The 21,838-nt window shown below is 38.4% G+C and overlaps 2 protein-coding genes across 7 annotated transcripts in view; one reads left to right on the top strand and one right to left on the bottom strand.

Annotated features, from left to right (window-relative positions):
* Positions 1-297: 297 nt before the first annotated feature.
* On the top strand, positions 298-20,723 carry Med14 (mediator complex subunit 14). Of its 4 annotated transcripts, XR_013085081.1 has the most exons (20): positions 298-436; positions 742-923; positions 3,117-3,249; positions 3,367-3,540; positions 3,623-3,928; positions 4,026-4,684; positions 6,429-6,796; positions 6,896-7,318; positions 7,390-7,533; positions 7,616-7,759; positions 7,836-8,008; positions 8,979-9,173; positions 9,744-10,007; positions 10,113-10,359; positions 11,338-11,705; positions 12,742-12,900; positions 12,979-13,248; positions 15,803-16,066; positions 16,406-16,522; positions 17,448-17,581. XR_013085081.1 is itself a non-coding variant. In XM_076809798.1 (19 exons), exons 2-19 carry the CDS (start codon positions 775-777, stop codon positions 17,472-17,474), a joined length of 4,467 nt encoding a protein of 1,488 aa, XP_076665913.1. In that variant the 5' UTR covers positions 298-436; positions 742-774; the 3' UTR covers positions 17,475-20,723. The 4 variants fall into 4 exon arrangements, 3 of the variants coding, with proteins under 3 accessions (XP_076665913.1, XP_076665912.1, XP_076665915.1); XM_076809798.1 differs by lacking the exon at positions 16,406-16,522 and having other exon boundaries at positions 17,448-20,723; XM_076809797.1 differs by lacking the exon at positions 16,406-16,522 and having other exon boundaries at positions 17,444-20,723.
* Positions 20,576-21,838, bottom strand: part of Tsp66e (Tetraspanin 66E) — a 55,929-nt gene continuing 54,666 nt past the window's right edge. Inside the window, exons 9-10 of one of the 3 annotated variants that reach the window (XM_076809891.1) lie at positions 21,742-21,818; positions 20,576-21,180 (exon numbers count right to left, since the gene is read on the bottom strand). In XM_076809891.1, coding sequence (XP_076666006.1) covers positions 21,784-21,818 — 35 coding nt within the window. In that variant the 3' untranslated portion in view covers positions 20,576-21,180; positions 21,742-21,783. Of the gene's footprint in view, positions 21,819-21,838 lie in introns of all 3 variants that reach the window. The other 2 variants (XM_076809890.1, XM_076809892.1) reach the window with 2 other exon arrangements.

Below are 21,838 nucleotides of genomic sequence, written 5' to 3'. Positions count from 1 at the left end.
AAATGTATAATGCTCTAAATGTTCGTATTTCTGCACATGAAAAATAGCGATGTATGTATTGACCCAAGCTCGTGCAACATTCGCGTCAATGTTTTAATAATTTAAATATTTCAGTACGTTTATGAATATCGCCCCGAGTCCACTCTTAGGATGAAGTTTACATAAGCATTATTAGACATACGCGTATGCCAACTTTTTGTATTATTTTGGTGAGCAGAACTGATCCTGAAAAAATGTCTCACACATTTATAAACACCCTGTAATTTCATATGTGCATAAAATCTCCTGTAGAGTGCACGAACGGTGCTTAAAACCGAAGAATGGAAGTAGGTGTTCCATCTAGTTGTTCAGAGTTCGTGATCTGTTTGAAAAGATAGCTGCTTTCACTAACTGTCGTACCGTCGCAATATTCGATGTTGAAAAATAAATATTAAAGGTGAGGTTATTTTATTTGACATTACATTGTTTTCGCCACTATTATTCATTTCTGGGATATTTTCATTGTTGATAAATCTTATTAATATGCGAACGAGCAATCAATTTTTCCATTATTTTGTACGCTTTGCGTGTAATATATCGTAATAACTTTGTTCGAATTAATTAAGGCATAATAATGTGATGGCTATATAATGTCATAATGTACGTATGTTATATACAATGTGTAAATATATTTATAATGTGACTTAATATTTGACAGGATTCACACTTCGGTTATTATTCTAATTCTGTATAATTTATAAGTTTCAGACTCATTAGTTAAAATAAAGGCACAAAATGGCCCCGGTGCCTTTGGAGGGTCATCAGACCCCTGTTACAAACAATATCCCGCAAGAAGGAAATCGTGGTGGTTCTATTTCTCTCGGCATGCTCATTGATTTCATCATTCAACGCACTTACCACGAACTCACAGTTTTGGCCGAATTGTAAGGAAATTTACATTAATCACGTATCTCTACATTATTAAACCTCGGTAGACGAATGGTGGATATGGTCGCGTGAGACGAATGCAGGGTCAGTTTGACCCATAGCAAAATTTCTATAGTACACCTGTTTCACGAAAAAATTCAGTGTAAAATGAATTTTAAGTATTTCAAATTTCTCAGATTAACGAAAATTTATTAATAAAGAAATACATAAAAAAAAATTATATATGTACATTTAGTACATAAAATATTTTTTACAAATAATGTCGCTGCAATTTAGGCATCATCTACTATATTTGTGCCATTGCCAACACAAATATAACATCATGATAGACTTTGTTAGAGTTGGATCAAAATGATCCTGCATTCGTTGTACGAGGGTTAAGACTGAAATATATCCAAAGAAAATTTCAATAATCAATATTCTACGTCAGGGTTGACTCGCGAGCCACCGGGGGCACCTCCGCCTTGCTGCCACGCTGAACGGCCCCCCTCCATACCTCCCAGACTCTGACGATCGCAGTCAAAAAGAGAAGGAAAGAAGGAGAAATCAACTGCGATCGTCGGAGTTTGGTCGGTATGGAGGGGGACCGTTCAGCGTGGCAGCAAGGCGGTGGTGCCCCCGGTGGCTCGCGAGCCACCAGTTAGTCAACCCCGTTCTACGTTACATTAACAATTAATTAGATATTAAGCGAGTGTAAATGTTCTGTCCACTTGAATAACGTATCACTGCAAATTAGTATTAATATACAAGGTGTCTGGCGAGGTGTTCAGAAACTTCGCCCGCGTGTTCAGCAGGTTATTCTGACCAACAAATCTCATGTACTGTGCGTCGACGAGAAGATGTTCCTCAGAACGGCACAGGGGCAAGAGGGATTCTTCGCTCGCATTGGCTCGCATCTTCTATGTGTAGTAGGCACCGGCATTTAGGTGCCGTCCATTTATGAGGAGTTCGGAGGATAGGGACCGCGAAGAGTCGGCGTAGCTGTGGTGGCAAACGCGACTGATCAGCACACGGACGGCTGGGGTTGGTCGATTCCCGGCGCCGTGGCTCTCTTTTTCCGGCTCCTACCGTCGTTTGCAGAAAAGAAGGCGCCCGGACGCTAAGCGGGGCAAGGGGACTACTTTCCTCGCATTGGCCGACGCGACAACGTCGACCAATATAAAGTAGTCCCCTTGCCCTGCTCAGCGTCCGAGCGCCTTCTTTTTTGCAAACGACAGTATATATGTCCCGTTCGCTCTCATCGAATTCGTCGATGTTGTCGCGTCGGCCAATAAGCCTCTACGATTGTGTTAGAGAACGTGTGCCTATGAGGATATACCTCTCAGACCCCAGAGTTTCTCGCGACAACATCTTGTAGACGCACAGTACACTGTAGGTTCGCTCTGTTTCGTTACCGAACTAAAGGCAAAGCTTGGGCATGGCTTTGCTCCACATTTCAGACTTGATTTGATTGGCTGGGCAGCGTGCACGATGCCTCGTACTTTTTCAAATGCAGAATATGCCAATATGGTATTTTGATGTAGAGTTTCTGCAATGGGAATAGTAGAGCCACAGTAACAGGCAATGGTACCCGTTTCATACAGTTCCTTACCACTGTACTTATTTCTCACCACTCCGCAATTTCAACATTATCTGTAAATGTGATAAAAAATCAGAAATAGAATAAAGCAAATACGTCGGAATTAATGTTTCGCTGTAAGTTTGCTCAATATATTATTTTCTATACAATTGATTAACAAAACGAAGCAGACATACAGTATACGCAACATATTTTGTTCAGAACGACCTGCTAAATGTGTGGGCGAAGGAGGTTGAATTCCTCACCGTATTTAATTTTTCTCCAACTTTTGTGAAAATATTTCTGAACAATTGGGTAGTAAATAAAACAAATGTAAATATGTTGGTAAAGATCATCTTGTTCAGGCGCGTATCGATGCGATATTTGTTGGGTGTCGTATCAAGAATTATACTAACATTTTGAAGATCATCAAAAGGAAATGCAATCACTTCGCTGTTTTTGCTTTCTAACTTATTAGCGATGTAATTTTCGCTTCAAAAAATTGAGTGGACAGAACATTTGTACCAATATATAATGTGTGCGAATGAAAATTACTTTAATTCCACTATTAGTAATATAAATTCACCCTATACATATAAGACATGAAAAAAAAAATAACGTACACTTACAGATTACCTCGAAAAACTGACATGGAGCGTAAGATAGAAATTTACAATTTCTCAGCTAGAACTAGACAGTTGTATGTACGATTACTAGCGCTGGTTAAATGGGCCAACAGCGCTTCCAAAGTGGACAAATCTGCGGTACTTTGAAACTTAATATTCCTCTGTTTGTTGTGATATCAGTTCGATACTTTTGTGTAGTTAATTCGTATTAAATGCTGTATTATTAAGAAACTAAAAAGACGTTTCTTTTAACAGCATATAATGGCCTTCTTAGACAAGCAGTCGCTCCTTTTCGTCGACACAGCTGATATGCTCGCGAGGATGGCTAGAGAAACATTAGTACACGCCAGGTTACCGAATTTCCATATTCCTGCTGCGGTGGAAGTTTTGACAACTGGAACGTATAGTCGTTTACCAGCGTGTATAAGAGTAATTTTACTTTCAATACATATAGAGAAGAAACATATTTCTAAGTGTAATGTCGCTTATATAAATGTTTTTTTTTTAATAGGAAAGAATTGTTCCACCGGACCCGATTACGCCTGCAGAGAAAAGGAGTACGCTTCAAAGACTGAATCAAGTTATTCAGCATAGATTAGTAACTGGAAATCTGCTTCCGCAGATGCGTAACTTGAAGATAGAGGCAGGCAGAGTAACATTTCTCGTGGAACAAGAGTTCTCAGTATCGCTTACCGTGATAGGAGATGGTCCGACTGTGCCCTGGAGATTATTGGAATTAGAAATATTAGTTTCGGACAGAGAAACGGGAGATGGGAAAGCTTTGGTGCACCCACTGCAAACGCGTTACGTGCATCAAGTAGTATCTTTTTTTATGTATATATATGTATAAATTACCTCGATATTAAGTATATCCTCGATTATTTATTATTGAAATAAATAATTTTTCTTGCAAGGTGGTACAGTCTAGATTAGCGGAAAGTTCGAATCCACTGTCTGAAGTTTACCACATCTTGCATTATTTCTGCCAGTCTCTGCAACTGGAAGTACTTTACTCGCAGACGCTGCGATTAATACGAGACAGGCTGGACGATCACATTCACGTTGACGAATATACACCCGGAAAGTGTCTTTCTGTGTCGTACTGGAGAGAACTGACCAACAAAGATCCTCGGTCGGAATTGGGATACAAACTTACGGTACAGGTGGATCAACACGACCCGGCCAGGCCCCTCGCAATAGTGCATGTTCCATCTCTAGGTAGCAAGGAAAGCGAAATAGCGGACAGGGCGATCAGATCGGACCAGCTGTCGATGGAATGCTTGCTAGTGCATACGATTTATGTGCGCACAAGAAGCAGGCTATTGGATTTGAAACAAGAGTTGCAAACGATGTTAAAAGATGTCGAGTGTACCCTGGCTGGTTCACCCGCGATTCTGTCTGTTCCAATTTTACAACCTTGTTTGAGAGCAGAGCATCTTCTAGTTACTGTCGATACTCACACCGGAATGTTACAATGCCATGTACCCCAATACGAGGCGCCTTTGGTTCCTGAATTGACAGCTGCTCTAAACGGCGATCACTCTCGTCTACCAACCTTGATATCAGAACTCAGGTAACACTCTCTCTATGCTTTACATCAGGCTTGGGAATTAAGTGAACTTGGCGGCTGATTTTCAGAGGCAACGCCTCCTTTATCCTGCGGCGGCCTAGGTGCTTGAATAGTGATGGGATTTGAAACGCTTGGAATCTATGTATATATATATATATGACGAAAACTTCGAAGCGCTTCGAACATGATTCGAAGCTTAAAACTCTTGACAGTCTTGATCGTCTTGGGAGTCTTGACACTCTTGCTTCGAAGTCTTCTCCAGCGACGCCTGTCAAAGAGATGCCACCTGGTACCCCGTGGCGAGGACAACCCTCCGCAGTACCTCACCGAATTTTATGGCTTTTGACCCTCGAAGGGGTTTGAATACTATTAAAAAGTGAGAAATATCCAGGATTTCCGCATTTCTCATCAGATAGACCAGGAGTGTCGAACTTCCCCACTCCGAGAGCCGCACGAGACGGGCCCCCGGTCAGCCGGTTCAGCCACTTATTTTTCTACAGGAGTTGCACGAGACCCGGCAGGGAGAGAGTGCGGCACCCGGAGGAGAAATTCATCAGGAAGTGAAGTAGGTGTGGAGGGGGCCGTTCTCCTACGGCTCGGGAGCTGCTAGTTCGACATCCCTGCGATAGACCATAATGAAGGAAATTCCATGAAGAATCGAATTATATAAATTTGGTACGATTTTCATTGGAAAAACATAAGGAATCCATCGGTGACACTTCCATATCGATACAACAAAGAATACAGAATTATTTTTATTTCTGAAACAGGTATGAATCCTCTGCCGACCACAGCAATTCCAGGTTGGCGCCTTGCTGTCGAGGGTGAAAATGTGAAATATTCAGCGTATTGAGAAATTCTTTATTCTTTATCGTATCGATATGGAAGTGACGGCGATGGATTCCTTATGCTTTTCCAATGAAAATCATACAAAATTTCATGTAAATCGGACTATTTTTAACGAAGTCAGCTGCAAATGATATAATTCAATTTTTCATGGAATTTCCTTCGTTATGGTCTGAATTACGTCGTTCTTGGTGTTAGTTTCATCGGCGAAACGTAAGGAATCGGTTGGCGTCGTTTTCGCAAAGATCTGATGAGAAATTCGGAAATCCTAGACATTTCTCACTTTTTAATGGTATTCAAACCCCTTCGAGGGTCGAAAGCCATCAAATTTGGTGAGGCACTGGGGAGTGTTGTCCTCGTCACGGGGTACCAGGCGACATTCTGTATAGTGCCTCTACGAGCTATAGTGACTTAGGTGTGAGGCCACTCAGCGGGGTCTTAACCGAAACGTCCTGATTTGAGTCTGAAACAGGTTTTGCCGCAAAATCGGGAAAACTTCTTTAAATAAAAAAGGAACGGTAACAGATACGGCAATAAATCTACTACCACCGATAGCCACATTCATATAGATTAAGAATCTCTTTTCCTTTTTGTGTTTCGGATAAACCTTACAGTACTTTTCGTCACACAAACAGGAAAAGAGACCACCCGATTATTTTTTAACGCTCTTTTTGTATCTGCCATGTTTTTTTTTCACTGTCACACAAAAATTCAGAACAATAGTTCAAGATACAATAAAACAGCCTGCCAAACCTCAAATTAATTTGTCGAACCGTTTTTGTAGAAAAAATTCACAAAGAATTACCTATTTTTCGGCCCAACAAGGCGCAAACCCCCCTTAACTTCCAAGTCTCCTTTACATTTTCTCTTGTACTCTTCTTTACTTTATCGTACATTGCAGATTTTGGATAACACAAAGGAGATGCGAGAAAACATTGCAGCATCTTCCAGCTACTGCCCACGAACGTTTACCAATCCTTCATCACCCTGATCATCCGATGTCCAAGATCAGCAGGCATCGTATGTTTGTCCAACTTCATCGGCACCCTACAGTGATCTTGATAGTAGCGTTTAAGGAAAAGGAGTCCTCGCCGTGCGAGATTGAATGTTCGTTTTATCTCGCGGTGGTGAAGCACAGTTCCGTAGAGGAAGATCCCCACGACGACAGCATTGAAACGGAGATTCCAAAAATGTATTTAAAGGTTCAGAGTTTGATCGAGTTCGACACTTTCGTCATAACTCACGGGCCCTTTACCAGCGTGGACACTGGTCAGTCTCTTTTATTTATTATAACAGTGAGATACTGCGATATTAAAACTGCATGGCAAGCGACGGGTGAAATGAAATGTCTCTCTCGATGTGTCGCAGAATCTACCGAAGTAAGCGGTATTAAACGCAGAAGCACAGGGCCTAGTGGAAGAACCGATGCAAGTACTACATTACAGAATAGAAGATCCAAGCAGCCGGCATATTTTATCCCAGAGTTAGCGCACGTGGTCGCTCTTTGCGACGAGAGGATACCCTTCGTGACATTAGCGCAGGAATTAACCAGAAGAGATATAGCTCATCAGGGACTTCAAGTAGAAGCGAATGCCACTGCGTTGGTTTTGAAATTGGTTCAGCTACCTGCCCCTTCCAGTATAGTAAGTTCTAGCTGCGCGTGGAACGCACTTCTTAAAAGATTACTCAGTGTTTCGATCAGAGTCCAGGGTAAGGGTATGGCGAAGACTTGGATGGCTGAGTTTGTGTTTTATGGCAGCCCGCTGTCTAGCAGTCATCCGAAGGAGCTAGGTAATATATCACAAAGTAATTAGGAAAATAAAATTTATTTTCACGATTTATAAACAAATGATTTGTATCAGGACTTCGGAGACCAGTGTATTTTCAATATGAAATGGGAACAGCGGATACCGTCTCACGTACAGTGGATGCATTACTCAATGATTGGGCACAAATAGTACACCTTTATTCTATTGTACACGATTTGGCAGAATACTTTAAGATGGGTATGTCTCATGATTTTGCTGTAGAAAAATAACGAATAATGTATAAACTTATAATAATTGGTTATTTTTTTTAATATTTTAGAGAAGTATAATTTGCGCAATATGGTTAGTATAAAATCATACAACTATAGTAAATTAGTCCTAATTTATGGCCCCAATCGCGGAGCTACTGTGACTATACAATGGAATACGAACGACAAGGCATTTAAATTGATTTTCGGAAAAAGTGAGTATTTTTTCACGAGGCTGTTCTTAAGAAATTTCTTCCGCAGAGGTTTAAACATATTTCTGCGAATACACAGGTCCGACGAGTACTGTAACTAATGCTCATTCGATTATGAAAGAACAACTCGAGGCTCATTTGAATAGGTACAGAAATTTAGCGCAGCTTATACATATTCTTCACGAAACGCTTCAACCTCTTACATCGATCAGCAAGTTACCTACGATTCCGCAGCTTTGTGTTTATAATTCGGTATGGATTAAGATTTCTCCATTTTCTTAAAATTTAATCTAATAATTCCATAGATCTTCGTAACCGTTTGACAATTGCGCGTCGAAATGATTTGATAATCGCTCGCGAATTCTTCCCACCAATCCTTGAAACTGTCTCGAACGAGAAACTTTTCTGGCCACCTGTGCTCGGCGCTTGAACCTGTCGGACGATTAGACATTCACTCCTGTATCGATGAAAATTGAAATTCTTATAATTTTGATTTTATCTCGGTGAAATGGTGTTTTCCTGAGTTGACAAGGTCTTGATAAAAATCAGTCCAAATACGTCCTGGATTCGATAATTTTGAGTTATGTAGTTAGGAATGCTTTCGGGATTCAAGAGCGCAGCTCGGGGGGAGGGGGCAATAGGTCAGGGTTGCAATATAGGATAGCTGTGGGAAGTCTTACGAAACAGGCATGAAAGGGGGGAGTGCCACTCCGGGTTCAGGATGACGTGTAAAAGCGAGCTTACGGGGTAGATAGGAGATCTGGTAGAGCGGCGTCGAGACACGGTTCCATATACCGCGAATTCATTTAGTGACGGGCTGGTACCGTCAAGGTCGGAGAGGGTGGCTTGCGCAACGCATGACTCCGGCGCACCTACACGTGCGTCTTAGGTAGGGATCGCCCACCCTCGTCGATGGTCACCCCCGTGAGTAAAAATTATTGGATCAAACCTGTGTTTGGACCTATTTTGCCTAGTAATAATCGTTTTATTAAGATGAAATCTAAATTATATAAAATTTCATTTTTCGTACATAAGAGTGAAAAACTGCCCGTCGATTTTGAACGTATATAGCCAAGGAGTTCGCTAGTTTTCTCGCTCGTCTATCTCCCTCGTTCGTAGACATTAATGTCGACGGCAGCGCGTACCGAGCTCAAGCGATTCTTAGAAGAAATCTGACATCTGTATATTACTACTTGCATTTCATGATTATACTTTTACACAGAGACCTCAAGTACCAGTACAAACCTTTACGATTATGCCACAGTGCGTAACTCTAGTCAGAATTGCATATCAGGGTATGTACTGTTTGGAGCTTCGTTTACGCGGAGGTGGCTTAGTGAGTTTAAGAGACGGAGCATACAGTCGCTTTGATAGGAGCTATGTCGTGGACGAATTCACTCCAACGCAAGGTTTGAAGGTAACAGTTGTAGAACTTTCTCATTAAGGGGTTATACCTAGTCAGGAGGCCGAGAAATATTAATTTAAAACAAAATGGCGGCTATTTAAAGTTGAAGTCCTGATTTTTGCACGAAAAACGATCGTTTTTCGTTGATAAAGTCGAAACTATATATTGAAAAAAATCCTTCCGGCATTCAGTAGATTTTTATATAAAAAATAAGCCCACAAAGTTTCAGAAAGATTGTTGCAGTTGTTTTTTAGATATCTTGCTCACCGTTTTTAAAAAGGCTTCTTCGATGTCGGTTGTTACTTTATTATAAACATAAATATTTTTCTACACAAAAATTACCCAATGTTCTTTAAATGTTGCTCTTTTAAGTCCATCAAGTTCTGTAAAAATATATGCTTCCGCTTCTTCAGAAAAAATTCACAAACATTCGCCTCTTTTCGGCCTCCTGACTAGGTATAACCCCTTAATGTAAAACCAGGCGAAAGTAATTGTACATAATGCTTTCTGTAATGTATTATTATATTATATACGGTTTGCTATAGGTTTCTATTCGAATTATTTACTTTTATGATTCCGTAGGCTTTCCTATCGAAATATGTGGACGAGAGTGCAGTGTTCCGTAGAAGGTCTCAATCCGAGGACGATAATCCACCTTCTCCTGTAACAATGGACAGTGACGGTGGTAGCGGGAGCGGGAATGTAGGTTTCTTAAGTCATCATAGAAGTGGACCGCAATCACCTGCGCAGCAAAGAGATGGTTTAAGATTTCATCCGCCTCTTACTCCACCGTCTGGTAGCAATCCCCATACTCCAGCCAGTCCACACACTACAAATATATCGCAGGTAGCTTCTTTTTATTTTCTCTTTAAGCCAGCATACACGTTAAAACAGATTTGTACCACGTGTATATTTCTTTCCTTCTCACTATTTCCTTTCAACTTTCGCCAGACAAATCAACATCAAAGTTTCGGAAGCAGTCCGGCTACCTCCTTCAATCTAGCTTCACCGCCATCGCTTCCACCAAATACACCTAATATGCTGCCGCATCCTTCGCCAGGTTCGGGATTAGTTGCTAATAGTCCTCTGAATCCAATGCATGTCCCCAGTCCAGCTGGATTGATGCCTACATCTTCACCCGGGCCTTGTAGCAACGTTCAAGTCGGGCATTCCCCCGCAGGATCGTTCATGCAAACGGGTAAGTACCAAAAGCAATGCAATGGAATGATTTTTTATTTGTAATAATAAACTACGGGTATGCTGAAAGTGCGCATATATTTAAATGCATTATAGTACAGTAGAGCGTCAATCATTCGAACCAGTGCTGCGTCATCGCAACACTAATAATAATAATTACTAATAGTAATATACATTACATTTCAAATTACAGCAGTAGTACTCTTGTATTTAATAAGCAATTTTAAGTGTAATTCCTACAGTTATAAACTGGGTAAGTACATATTATCGTTTGCAGAAAAGAAGGCGCCCGGACGCTAACAAGGGAAAACAAGAACAACGGTGTGTTTCATTTGGGCCTTATCGCCCTTTAAGGGGGTGAAAACTAACCTCAAAGTCAAATTGGCACTTCCACTTTTTCGCGTATAACTCCCAAAGTACAACAGACAGAAAAAAATGTTTCAAACAAAATTTTAATGGTGCAATAAGCGCTACTAACCTGCGTTAACAAAATTTTGAAAAGAATTTTTTTCGTCAGTTATATATTTTTTTTTTAACTCTTTTAAAAAATTTGTTAACGGAAGTTTGTAGCGCTTATTGCACCATTAAACTTTTGTTTGAAACATTTTTTTCTGTCTGTTGTACTTTAGGAGTTATACGCGGAAAAGTGGAAGTGCCAATTTGACTTTGAGGTTAGTTTTCACCCCCTTAAAGGGCGATAGGGCCCAAATGAAACACACCGTTGTTCTTGTTTTGAGCCAATGCGAGCAAAGTAGCCCCCTTGTCCCGCTTAGCGTCCGGGCGCCTTCTTTTCTACAAACGACACTACATGCCTCATTCCCCGAACTGTTTGATTTTCCGAACCACCTCAGTCCCAATTAGTTTGGATAATTGACGCTCTACTGTATTCAACATATCGTTTGTATATTTTCATATGATTATAGATAAGTTGATTATTACGCACTGCATTCAGATTTTCATACGGAAATTATTTACACAGGGCACATAGATGGAAGTCCGTTTCCATCTTCGCAGAGTATGGCGTCCCCAGCGGCATCTAACTGGCCAGGATCACCCAGTGTACCCAGACCATCTCCAGCACGCCCTGCACAGAGTCCAGGTCATGCGCTGCATAGTCCTCAAGCTTCTGATCATAAAACTGGAACACATATATCAAGAGTACTTCCGCAACGTTCTTGGGCTGGCGCTGTGCCTACGCTTCTCACTCATGAAGCTCTGGAACTGCTCTGCTGTCCCTCGCCTCACCCTTGTGGACTTCCTGGGCCTGATCTGTCCCCGCTAGAAAGATTCCTAGGGTGCATTTATATGCGTAGACAATTCCAACGATTCATACAAACTGATGACTGTGTACGAACTCTCTTTTTCGTCCACTTACATGCGTCGTATTTTAGATTCACACTTTGAGCGGCTGTACATAATTGCGGCGTGTTTTCACGTTGATATTTTCTCGAAGGCATAGAAAGTATTGCCCGAGAGTCCCGGTATATTTGCTTTGAAAAGAAAACGAGCTGAGTTCGCCTTTGTATTTTATTACCTCGACAGCCGAGCCTGAGACGAGTCATCTAAGGAAAATTATAATTTCTATATTTCGTACTGGATCCTCCTCGCGAGAATATTACCAATCGATTCGCGAGGTTTTTCTAATAGGTCTAAACTCGACCTTACTCGGTATACACAATTTAGAAGTAATTCGAATTCCGTGTAATTAAAACTAGCCCGAATACAGTCAAATTTGCGCTCATTTTCATAAATGTATAGACTAGAGTGGCTCTTATTTTCGACATTTTAAGTTTCTTCGGGGCACTCTCCAGAATAGTTCCAAATAATTAAAAAAAAAATCCGTGTAAAGTTTGAGTTCGATCGGATAACAGGAAAGGGTGCCCCTGGGCCCTTAAACATTTAAATCATTATTTAACAGCTCCCGAAGTCGATTTTCTATAATATCCAAGTTATTGATTAAATAAAAAAATATGTCAAACAAAAGTTGTAGATCCGGATAAGGAGTACCTTTTATGTTGTATTACTTTTTTTCGTGCAACAAACGGTTTTCGAAAAAACTCCGAAAAACTAAAAACAGAACTTTACACGGATTTTTTTTTAATTATTTGGAACTATTCTGGAGGGTGCCCCGAAGAAAATCTCGAGAAAAAAAAATTACCAAGAGTAAATAAGAGCCACCCTAGTATAAACATTTAAATATTTATTATTGTCGACATGTGTGGAAAATGCGGGATGAGCTGTGGCGAACTCAGAAAGCCTCGACTGTTTTGAAACGATCTTCCTCTAAACTTTGCGCGCACAAAGTGTTAAAATACGAACTCTTTATCATACCTATAAAAAGATCTTTTCGTTTGTAATACTTTTAATGCAAAAATCTTTATAGCTAACGGCAATCAACAGTACAGAACCAGGAGTCGTCCATTTCAAAGTAGAAAGCCTGCAATGCCGAGTTGGTTTGAATCCACAACATTTGCAATCCCTTCATATAAAAGTACAACCTCTTCCGGAGCATAAGGATCAATGGACGCTCGAAGAGTTACAAGTAATTTCTATTTCACAATTTGTTCCTTAATTTCCTATACTTTCTCATGCCTTACCTCGCGTTTCTTTTTCTTCGTAGATCATAGAGAAATTCTTTGACACGAGAGCGGCAGCTCCACCGTATAAACCAAATACTCTTTCGGGCTTCGGCCGAATGTTGAACGTTCCGTTCAATGTTCTGAAGGATTTCGTGCAGATTATGAAATTGGAGCTAGTACCTGCATTAGCGCAGCAGCAGCAGCTTAAATGGAATGTCCAATGGTGTTTAAGGATTCCTCCATCTGGCACGCCGATTGTGCCCACTGGCATGGCTGCCGTACTTGTTTGCAGGAACAAAATTCTTTTCTTCGTAAGTGTACTTTATGTTCGCAAAGAAGAGACTTAAAGCGTTACCCCGGGTCTCCACCAAGCCGAACACGAACAAGGACATTGTTCGCGAACGTTTTTGTCTGTTTTCGTCGTGTCCACGCCGCCGCGAACACGAACAGAACTCCGCGTACGAACGTTCTCGAGGATTTCTGACGATACCTGGCGATCCGCATCCTTTTCCATTGTGGGACTGCTCGTAAATAGGCGACCCTCTACGACCACCCGCTGGCAGGTACACCACAGTAATAGTATGCGTGACAAGCTCGAATAAAATTTTTATATTTTTTGTTTTAACATAATGAGAATATTTCTAACGTGTGGATGAGATATCTATACTATTATATAAAGAGAGAGACGATTTTTATGTTCGCGCAAAACTCAAGACCTATTTAACTGATCTTCCTAAAATTTTAACACGTGATTCTTGGATACTCTAGGACGGACATAGGCTATGTAGCATGTCTAAAAAACGCGTCATTAACCTTTAGAGGGCCAGGATTTTTTATTGAAATTGTAAATTTTATTTACTTAAAATTTATGCATATATGTCACCAAAATGGACGGCAAAGTATCCAAATTTTTAGGTGGCCGCTATAGTGGCCAGCCCGACCCTCTAAAGGTTAACATGGAACGAAGAAGCGCCTGGTGTGTGTTGCGCTGGAGGGGAAATAAATGTCCCAAATTTTTCGAAATAATATGAAGAAAGTAAACTTTTTTCAAAATACTCAATTTCCTTAAAAGATATTAATTCTAATAAACATGAATCCGTGGTGCTAATATCTCGGGCGAAGCCGAGACGGGGGATGCTGGTTTCTAATAAAAATGAGACCAACCACGACGCAATTCGGACAAATTTCAGTTCCGCTGATAATATACAATGGTTTTATAGTATCAACATTTTTTTTATACTAGTCAATAACAGATTTTCTTGAAAAAGAAGATAAAATTTTTGTTAGGTGGTGATTCGTGTTTAAAGCTGTCATAACTTCAGTTTTCAACCCGATTTACAGTGAATATTGTCTTAAACAAAATATCGACCAGTTTTTCTGAATCAGCATCAAATTTTGAACATATAGGTTCGCTCTGATAACATAAATAATGTTTATATTAGTTTTAATAGCCATTTCATATTGGGTCGACCGCGTCTCCCGGATTTACCCTATCAGCGGAACTCAAATCATCAGTTTCATTTTTATTAGAAATATGTCTTCCATACGTTGGAAATATTCTCATTTTGTTAAAACGGAAAATATAAAAATTTTATTCGTGCTTGTCACGCATACTATTTCTGTGGAGTACCTGCCGGCGGATGGTCGTAGAGCAGGCCTTCCCAAGTAGGGGAAATGCACTCCTAAAACAGATGTTTCGGTTCTCCCTCCACCGGTGCGCCTTCAGCTAAGGTGGGACGACTCCTACAACCCTCTCTCCGAGGAGACAGTAACGTCGCTGGGAAGCATGTTGGGCGCTTTAGGGCGAAAGTACCAAATGTTTAAAATTTTTATAGGAAATTTCATAATGACTTAAAAATATTAGGAAAAATTAAAATATAAACTAGTTTAAAATTTCCTATTTAAACTAGTTTAAATTTTCCTATTTGAACTAGTTTAAATTTTCCTATTTGAATTAGTTTAAATTTTCCTATTTGAACTAGTTTAAATTTTCCTATTTGAACTAGTTTAAATTTTCCTATTTGAACTAGTTTAAATTTTCCTATTTGAACTAGTTTAAATTTTCCTATTTGAATTAGTTTAAATTTTCCTATTTGAACTAGTTTAAATTTTCCTATTTGAACTAGTTTAAATTTTCCTATTTGAACTAGTTTAAATTTTGCTATTTGAACTAGTTTAAATTTTCCTATTTGAACTAGTTTAAATTTTCCTATTTGAACTAGTTTAAATTTTCCTATTTAAACTAGTTAAAATTTTAATTTAACAATGTATGTAATACATTTATTGAAATTCTTTTTACGTAATTTTGAAATGCTAGTTTAAACTTTAATTTAACAATGTATGTAACACATTTTTTGTAATTCTTTTTACGTCATTTTGAAATGCTAGTTTAAATTTTAATTTTTCCTACTATTTTTAAGTCATTATGAAATTTCCTATAAAAATTTGACACATTTGGTACTTTCGCCCTAAAGCGCCCAACATGCTTCCCAGCGACGTTACTGTCTCCTCGGAGAGAGGGTTGGTAGGAGTCGTCCCACCTTAGCTGAAGGCGCACCGGTGGAGGGAGAACCGAAACATCTGTTTTAGGAGTGCATTTCCCCTACTTGGGAAGGCCTGTCGTAGAGGGTCGCCTGTTTACGAGCAGTCCCACAATGGAAAGAGGGATAGCAAGGCCCAAGTTTCATGGGTTTGAAAAGGGACAAGGAACGAGAAAACAGCCGATGTTTTGTCGCCTATTAGTAGGTTCATTTGTTAGCTAACATGTTCGCGGGAAAATGTTTTTGTTCACGTCCGCCTTGGTGGAGACCCGGGGTTACACCTTCGAGTATAATGTACTAACTATTTAAACCATCTACTTTTCAGCTACAAATAACAAGAATTGGGCTACCGTATCAGGGAGAGACACCCTCGCTTGTTTTGCCATTAGTTTACGATGTCAGTACCAATTTAACGCAGCTAGCAGAGAAAAGAGACCCCAGCCCAGCTTCTGCAATGGCTGCCGCATCTCTCCAGTTAAAGAGATTCGCAGAATACGGCGCAAATCAATCCGAATGTTCCCTATTTCCCGCTGTTAGGGACTTGTTAGCTAATTTAACTCTTCCATCGGAACCACCAGTTATGTCCCAGGTAATTGTACGTTCATATAAATGATACTATCCAAAATTAATTCGACAACGGGCACGCAAGAATCTTAAATTGAAAATAAATCTTTGGATAGGCATGGTTTTAGTCAAAATCTCCTAAAAAGTGCTTACAATTGAAAATAATCACCCTATTGTATATCGAGACTAAAGTTCGACAAAGTTACGTGGAAATATTATTAAGATATTCGGCAGAAAAATAATAACGCCATGTGTTGTTAGCCTAAGAGATTCTCCGTGTGTAATATATATATCTTACAATGCCGTGGTTACAGTCGAGAAATGATTGTATATAAATTTATAATAATTATAAGTTTGCATAAAGATTTAGATTAACATTCGTAAAATGTGATAAAACGTACGATAGCAGAAAACTGGTTTATGAGATGCTATTTATGAGATGCTAATTGTATAAATTGAAAAATAAGAATGTACAAGGTAGGTGTTCAAGATCTTTCATTATTTCTAACGAACAAACTTGATGTCTCTTAAGGGGTCATTCTGGTTAGCGCGCTGACGAATTCAGCGATTTTCAGAAATTTATTGCGAAGACAGGAATCATAGCAATGGAATTAAACTTTTTTCTATTGATTAAACTACATTTCTACAATAAATAAAAAATATAAAAGTAATAACATTATTGCTTTTAAAATGGTTTTGCAGGCAATTTTTGGTGGCATGTTTAAAAATTCATGCCTCGCTTGTGCAGGTGATTTCAGCAGTTCTACTTATCTGAATGCAAAAATACAAACAGATTCTTGATCAGTACGACTGCCGCTATGGTTCGAACTAGAATAAATGATTTATCCTGAAAATTAGCAAAATGGAGGCCAAAATGCAATAAAAATGTTTTTCGGCTTTTTTCTTTGCTATTTTCAATTTTAAAAGTAGGTTAGACTCAACAGAAATACTCGGTTGTAGTACCAGCCAGAGGCACAGGTGTGTAGAATAAGCAGTTGAATTTATAAAGCAATCGGTTCGATGGATTTTGAGATTTCACCTGCACCATGTGAAAAATTGACGTTTCGAGAAAAACGAGTTCAAAGTTATCATCTATAGATCCCCCAGCCTCTGCGCTCCCTACTAAATGCCTATGTAGAAGCTAAAATAATTGGAATTTTTCAATGAAAATTTAACAGTACATTCTTGGGGATATGTGCTTTTGAAAAATGTTTAAAAAAAATTTGATTTCTTTCAAACCGTCTAACCAGAATGACCCCTTAATAACTTATCGAATAAATCAAATAGTGCTAGCTAAGCTATGTTAGTAATGACACAATGATGATGATAATTTCGTTATTAATTGATTTCTCGAAGAGAATGGAACGAACGATTGTATTCATAAACTGGAATGTATGTATAGGTAGTCCCATCACCGGCTGGTGGACAGGTAACGCCAACGCAACAAATTCAGAGCCCCGCAATGCAATTACATTCCCCAATGACTGGAAATCAGGGCCCTCCGCAGACTCCGTACGGAATCCAAGGTATGCCACCCATGGGTATAATGGGTGGGCCACCTCAATAGGATATGCTTTACTCTCCTGGCCCCGTTTGTTTACCGAATCAGTCAGCCTGGATGAACTGAGTCGTGTCAGAATGCCCGCTCTATGAATACGTGTCTTGAATACGGCGGAGCATTTAGGGGGAAACACACAGGAGAGCTGCTTTGGCGAAGAGATTTATTTTGTAAAAAGCCACGTTATGAATTTTGCAAATTGTACAAAGGACGTTAGGCAAAATTTTGTTTACATAAATTTGTACGCCCGACGGAAGTAGTATTGTATAGGATCATTTAAGGACAGGCGGATTGAAAATTTCGCTCCAAGGACAAGTGTGATTTATTACATTAATATAATTCACTTTTACGCCATCCATCTGTCCTCGAATTATCCTGTATCTTTGCACAAATCTGCGTGCATCACATACTTACCAATGGACAGACCCGACCGTGAAAAGGGAGTTGTACTGTAAATCTTTTTCAAAGTACAAATTTTGCATTACATCGGTAATTAGGTTTTACAGGATTCGCCCATAACGGTAGATGCTTCTTCAACGAAATATCAAGTGATTGATAATTTTTTTTTATCGCTTTAATAACAAACTGATGTGTTTAGTTGTAACCTTTTAGTAATTGTCATTTAGCTGTTAAATGTAAGTTATAAAGAATTGTACCTACGATAAGTAAGAAATCCATTTTATTACGAACAGTGACTGTGATACTAGATCAAGCATATAGTAAATGAATGATTAGACTTAGAATAGTATTTTGGAACCATACATGGAAATTAGGAAGATGTATTTCTCAAATGTTTGAATCTGAATAATATGTTTATTAATTAAATGTTGCTTCTGTTATGAAAACATGCCTCAGACAGTAAACTCTGACTTCAATGTGGCGTTATGATTTAAAAAAACAACAAATATCACATCAAAATTGTTTATATTAAAATGATTTCTAATGACGACGGAAATCTTCAAATAAAATCTGTTTCTTCGATGTACTCAGTGCTCAATCTTATTAATAGGGTATTCGATATTCGAAGTCAACAGTTTTCATATGGGTTTATAAGATACTAGCTTTACTACTCAGCTTCGCTCAAAATTTAGATTCTGATTTTATACATTTTTTTTTTCTTGTGAAAATGATCACATTCATTCTGATTAGTCAGATAATGAGCCGTTTATTTTGAAAGTGACCTAAGTCCATTTGGCAACTATTTTTTGTTGATTGTAGTAACGTGTACAACTTGCAGTTAGTATTAAAAATTTATGTGTAAAAATTTTTTAAATATAAATGGACTTAGGTCGCTTTCAAAATAAACGACTCATAATGAGCTGAGGCAGTTTTCGTGATCCCAGAGTTTATCATTCAAAAGTTTTTAGGCGACAGACAAACGCACAAACGTATAGAAGCTTTCTGCTTTATATATTAAGATTTAACGCGTGTAACTAAATTACCCATTGCGGTAGTACTTGTTACTCTTCGAGGATTATAGATTTCAACATTATAAAAGTGCGTTTAATTTAACAGTTACTTTTTCATTATTTTCCAATGTTCATAAAATCAATCTTAAAAAACTGTTTTTAAGTTGTAAGAATAATAGATGGTATTCACTACTTGAACGAAGAATTTGCATACGTTTATGAATTAGACGCAGGGGCGAATTTGGGCGTAGGCTAAGTAGGCTGCAGCTTAGGGCGGCAAAGAGTGACCCAAAAATAGCCTCTTTTTGGTCCCACGATTTTGGAACTGAATTTTATGCGAAACGGCAACTTATGGCGAGACATCAATCGCACGAAATTTTCAAGTTGTGGTGACAATTAGTTTCTGAGATAATTATTTCTAGGGGTTTTGCACAGACATTTATATTTCTATTATATTTTATTTTATTTTTTTCGTGAATTTTGAAAATCTAAGTTCAAATTCGTTGTTGGCAGTCAGCAAAACTCACAATGGCCGATTCAATATGGTGAACGATATATTTAAAAAAAAAAAAACACTACACAGACATTTATATTTCTTGATTTTTATTTTTTTTTTCGTGAATTTTGAAAATTTAAGTTCAATTTCGTTGTTAGCAGTCAGCAAACCCCTGGAAATAATTGTCTAAATTATCGGTCTGACATAGAAGTTCGTACATCGAAGTGTATGGGTTAAGGTGTTAACAAATTTTCACTTCTTTGACCTTCCAAATCTCAGAAACTAATTGTCACCTCAACTCGAAAATTTGCTGTGATTGATGTCTCACCATAAGGTATTATTTGGCACAAAATTCAGGTGCAAAATCGTGGGACCAAAAAGAGGCTAAAAAGGGCCTCATTTTTGGGTCAGTCTTTTGGGGAGCGATAAAATTTAGGAGGCCACAAATTTTGAGCGAAAGAAATTGGAAAAGGTTTAAACACAGATGTGTGAGACAACTTTAAAAACAATTCACTTCTTTCCATGTAGCGAATTAGGAATAAAACTGATGTGAGTTGTCATATTGAATTAATTTTGAAATTGCCTATTTGATGATATGTCGCGGAAAGGGGGCGGTAGACGCGTCAGCCTAGGGGCGCCGAATCTTCAAATCCGCTCCTGATTAGACACTATTTTATGCAATACAAATATCTCAGGTGGATGCATTGTGTAACTATGGAGTGAAATTCCAATCATCGATACTACAGTGATCGAAGAACAATATTTCGAGTATATTTTATAATGGTGTAATCGGAATGATGCGTTGTTGCAGATCATTTAAATCGTTTCTTTTGATTCCATTAAGAGAACATTCATAGCATTGGCATTTCGTGAAAGTAATCTTAGAGGAAATAATTTTTATAAAAGAATTATAATTTCAAGTAAGAAAATATATTTCGATCGATCGTTTATAGGAAGGAATGGAGAGAGGGTTTAGAAAGAAATTCTTCATTTTAAAAAGAATACAAAATCTTTATCAAGATTATTGTACATTAGAAAACGATATGTAACAATATATAATATAATATAATATCATCATATAATATAATATATATTATGGAACACTACAAACTTTCATGTACAGTTTAGTCCTTTTACAAGGCGAGAAATTTTAATATAGATTATCTATACACACTAATGTAATATAGTAACTACATCTTAATAAAATAATATAATATTATTCTGTGTTAATTACTTTAAGTATGTACAAAATAGTTCGACGCAAGCATATGTAACTCTGTGTATTAAGTCTTAGTTTTAGACTTTGTTCATTTGGTTTTGTACTAGTTCACTTGTTCCCAGAGTTAAGCAAATTTCTTTTCCGCAAATTAATCATAGAGTATTCTGCTCGAATAAGTCAAGCCGACTTCCACTTTAATCTTACGGAAATATCCTAAATATTGTTTCTCTGAATATCCCCTTGTTCGAATGCTTATTAATTTTATTAAGGCCGATGCCTTTAAGAGGAATCGTAGAATAGTAAATTAGAGTACGAATGGTGGGTGTTGAACATATGCCCTGAGCTAGTTTCGAGAAAGCATAAGCCAATGATTCGCTTCTTTGAAGAAAGGTGCCAAGAAGGTGCGAGGAGCTCACTGTTAGTGTATCTGGTCAACAGCAGCACCAACAAGTTAAAACTGCAAACGAAAATGTTTTGTGTGCGCGATATGAACACGATGGCGTGGACTCTACCGATTCGTCACGAGTAGGTCCACAAACAAACAAAAAATGAATGATAACTTATGAAAATTATAAATCTCCCATATTTTCAAATACACGTACGCCATCTGTCGTCAAACTCTGCGTACTCAATTGTGTGTAAATACGTAACGCATGACCACATTGTCATTGTTACACAAAAAAAAAAGAAATACGATGTAACTGTGAAATTGAATAACAGCGAATCATTTAAATTCTAATCTCAACACTAGTTGCGTTCGTCATTTTATCAGACATTTAGTAATATCGATAATTCTACAAAACTCAAGAATTGTGCTACAGTCTTTTTAGTTGCTTTTCGAAAAGATCTTTGTAAATGACCAACCATGTGCAATTGGATTGTAATAGTAACATTACTCTTCGAATGATTTGATGTTGCCATTCAAATATAATTAAGGTGAAACGGTCATGCAGAGCCTACTGTAACTTAAAAGAAGAATTTAAAATTAGGACGCGCAACGCCTTCTCTAACCTCTTACTTGAAAAAACAAACACCAACATCTGCGCCGTTGTTAGAGTTTTCACCAGGCCTGTCTCGACGACACGTCGACGCAAGCTAAAAGAATGTTCTTATCA

Source organism: Andrena cerasifolii, chromosome 4, assembly GCF_050908995.1.
Source record: "Andrena cerasifolii isolate SP2316 chromosome 4, iyAndCera1_principal, whole genome shotgun sequence".
NCBI lineage: Eukaryota > Metazoa > Arthropoda > Insecta > Hymenoptera > Andrenidae > Andrena > Andrena cerasifolii.
This window is presented reverse-complemented; position numbering and strand designations above follow the sequence as displayed.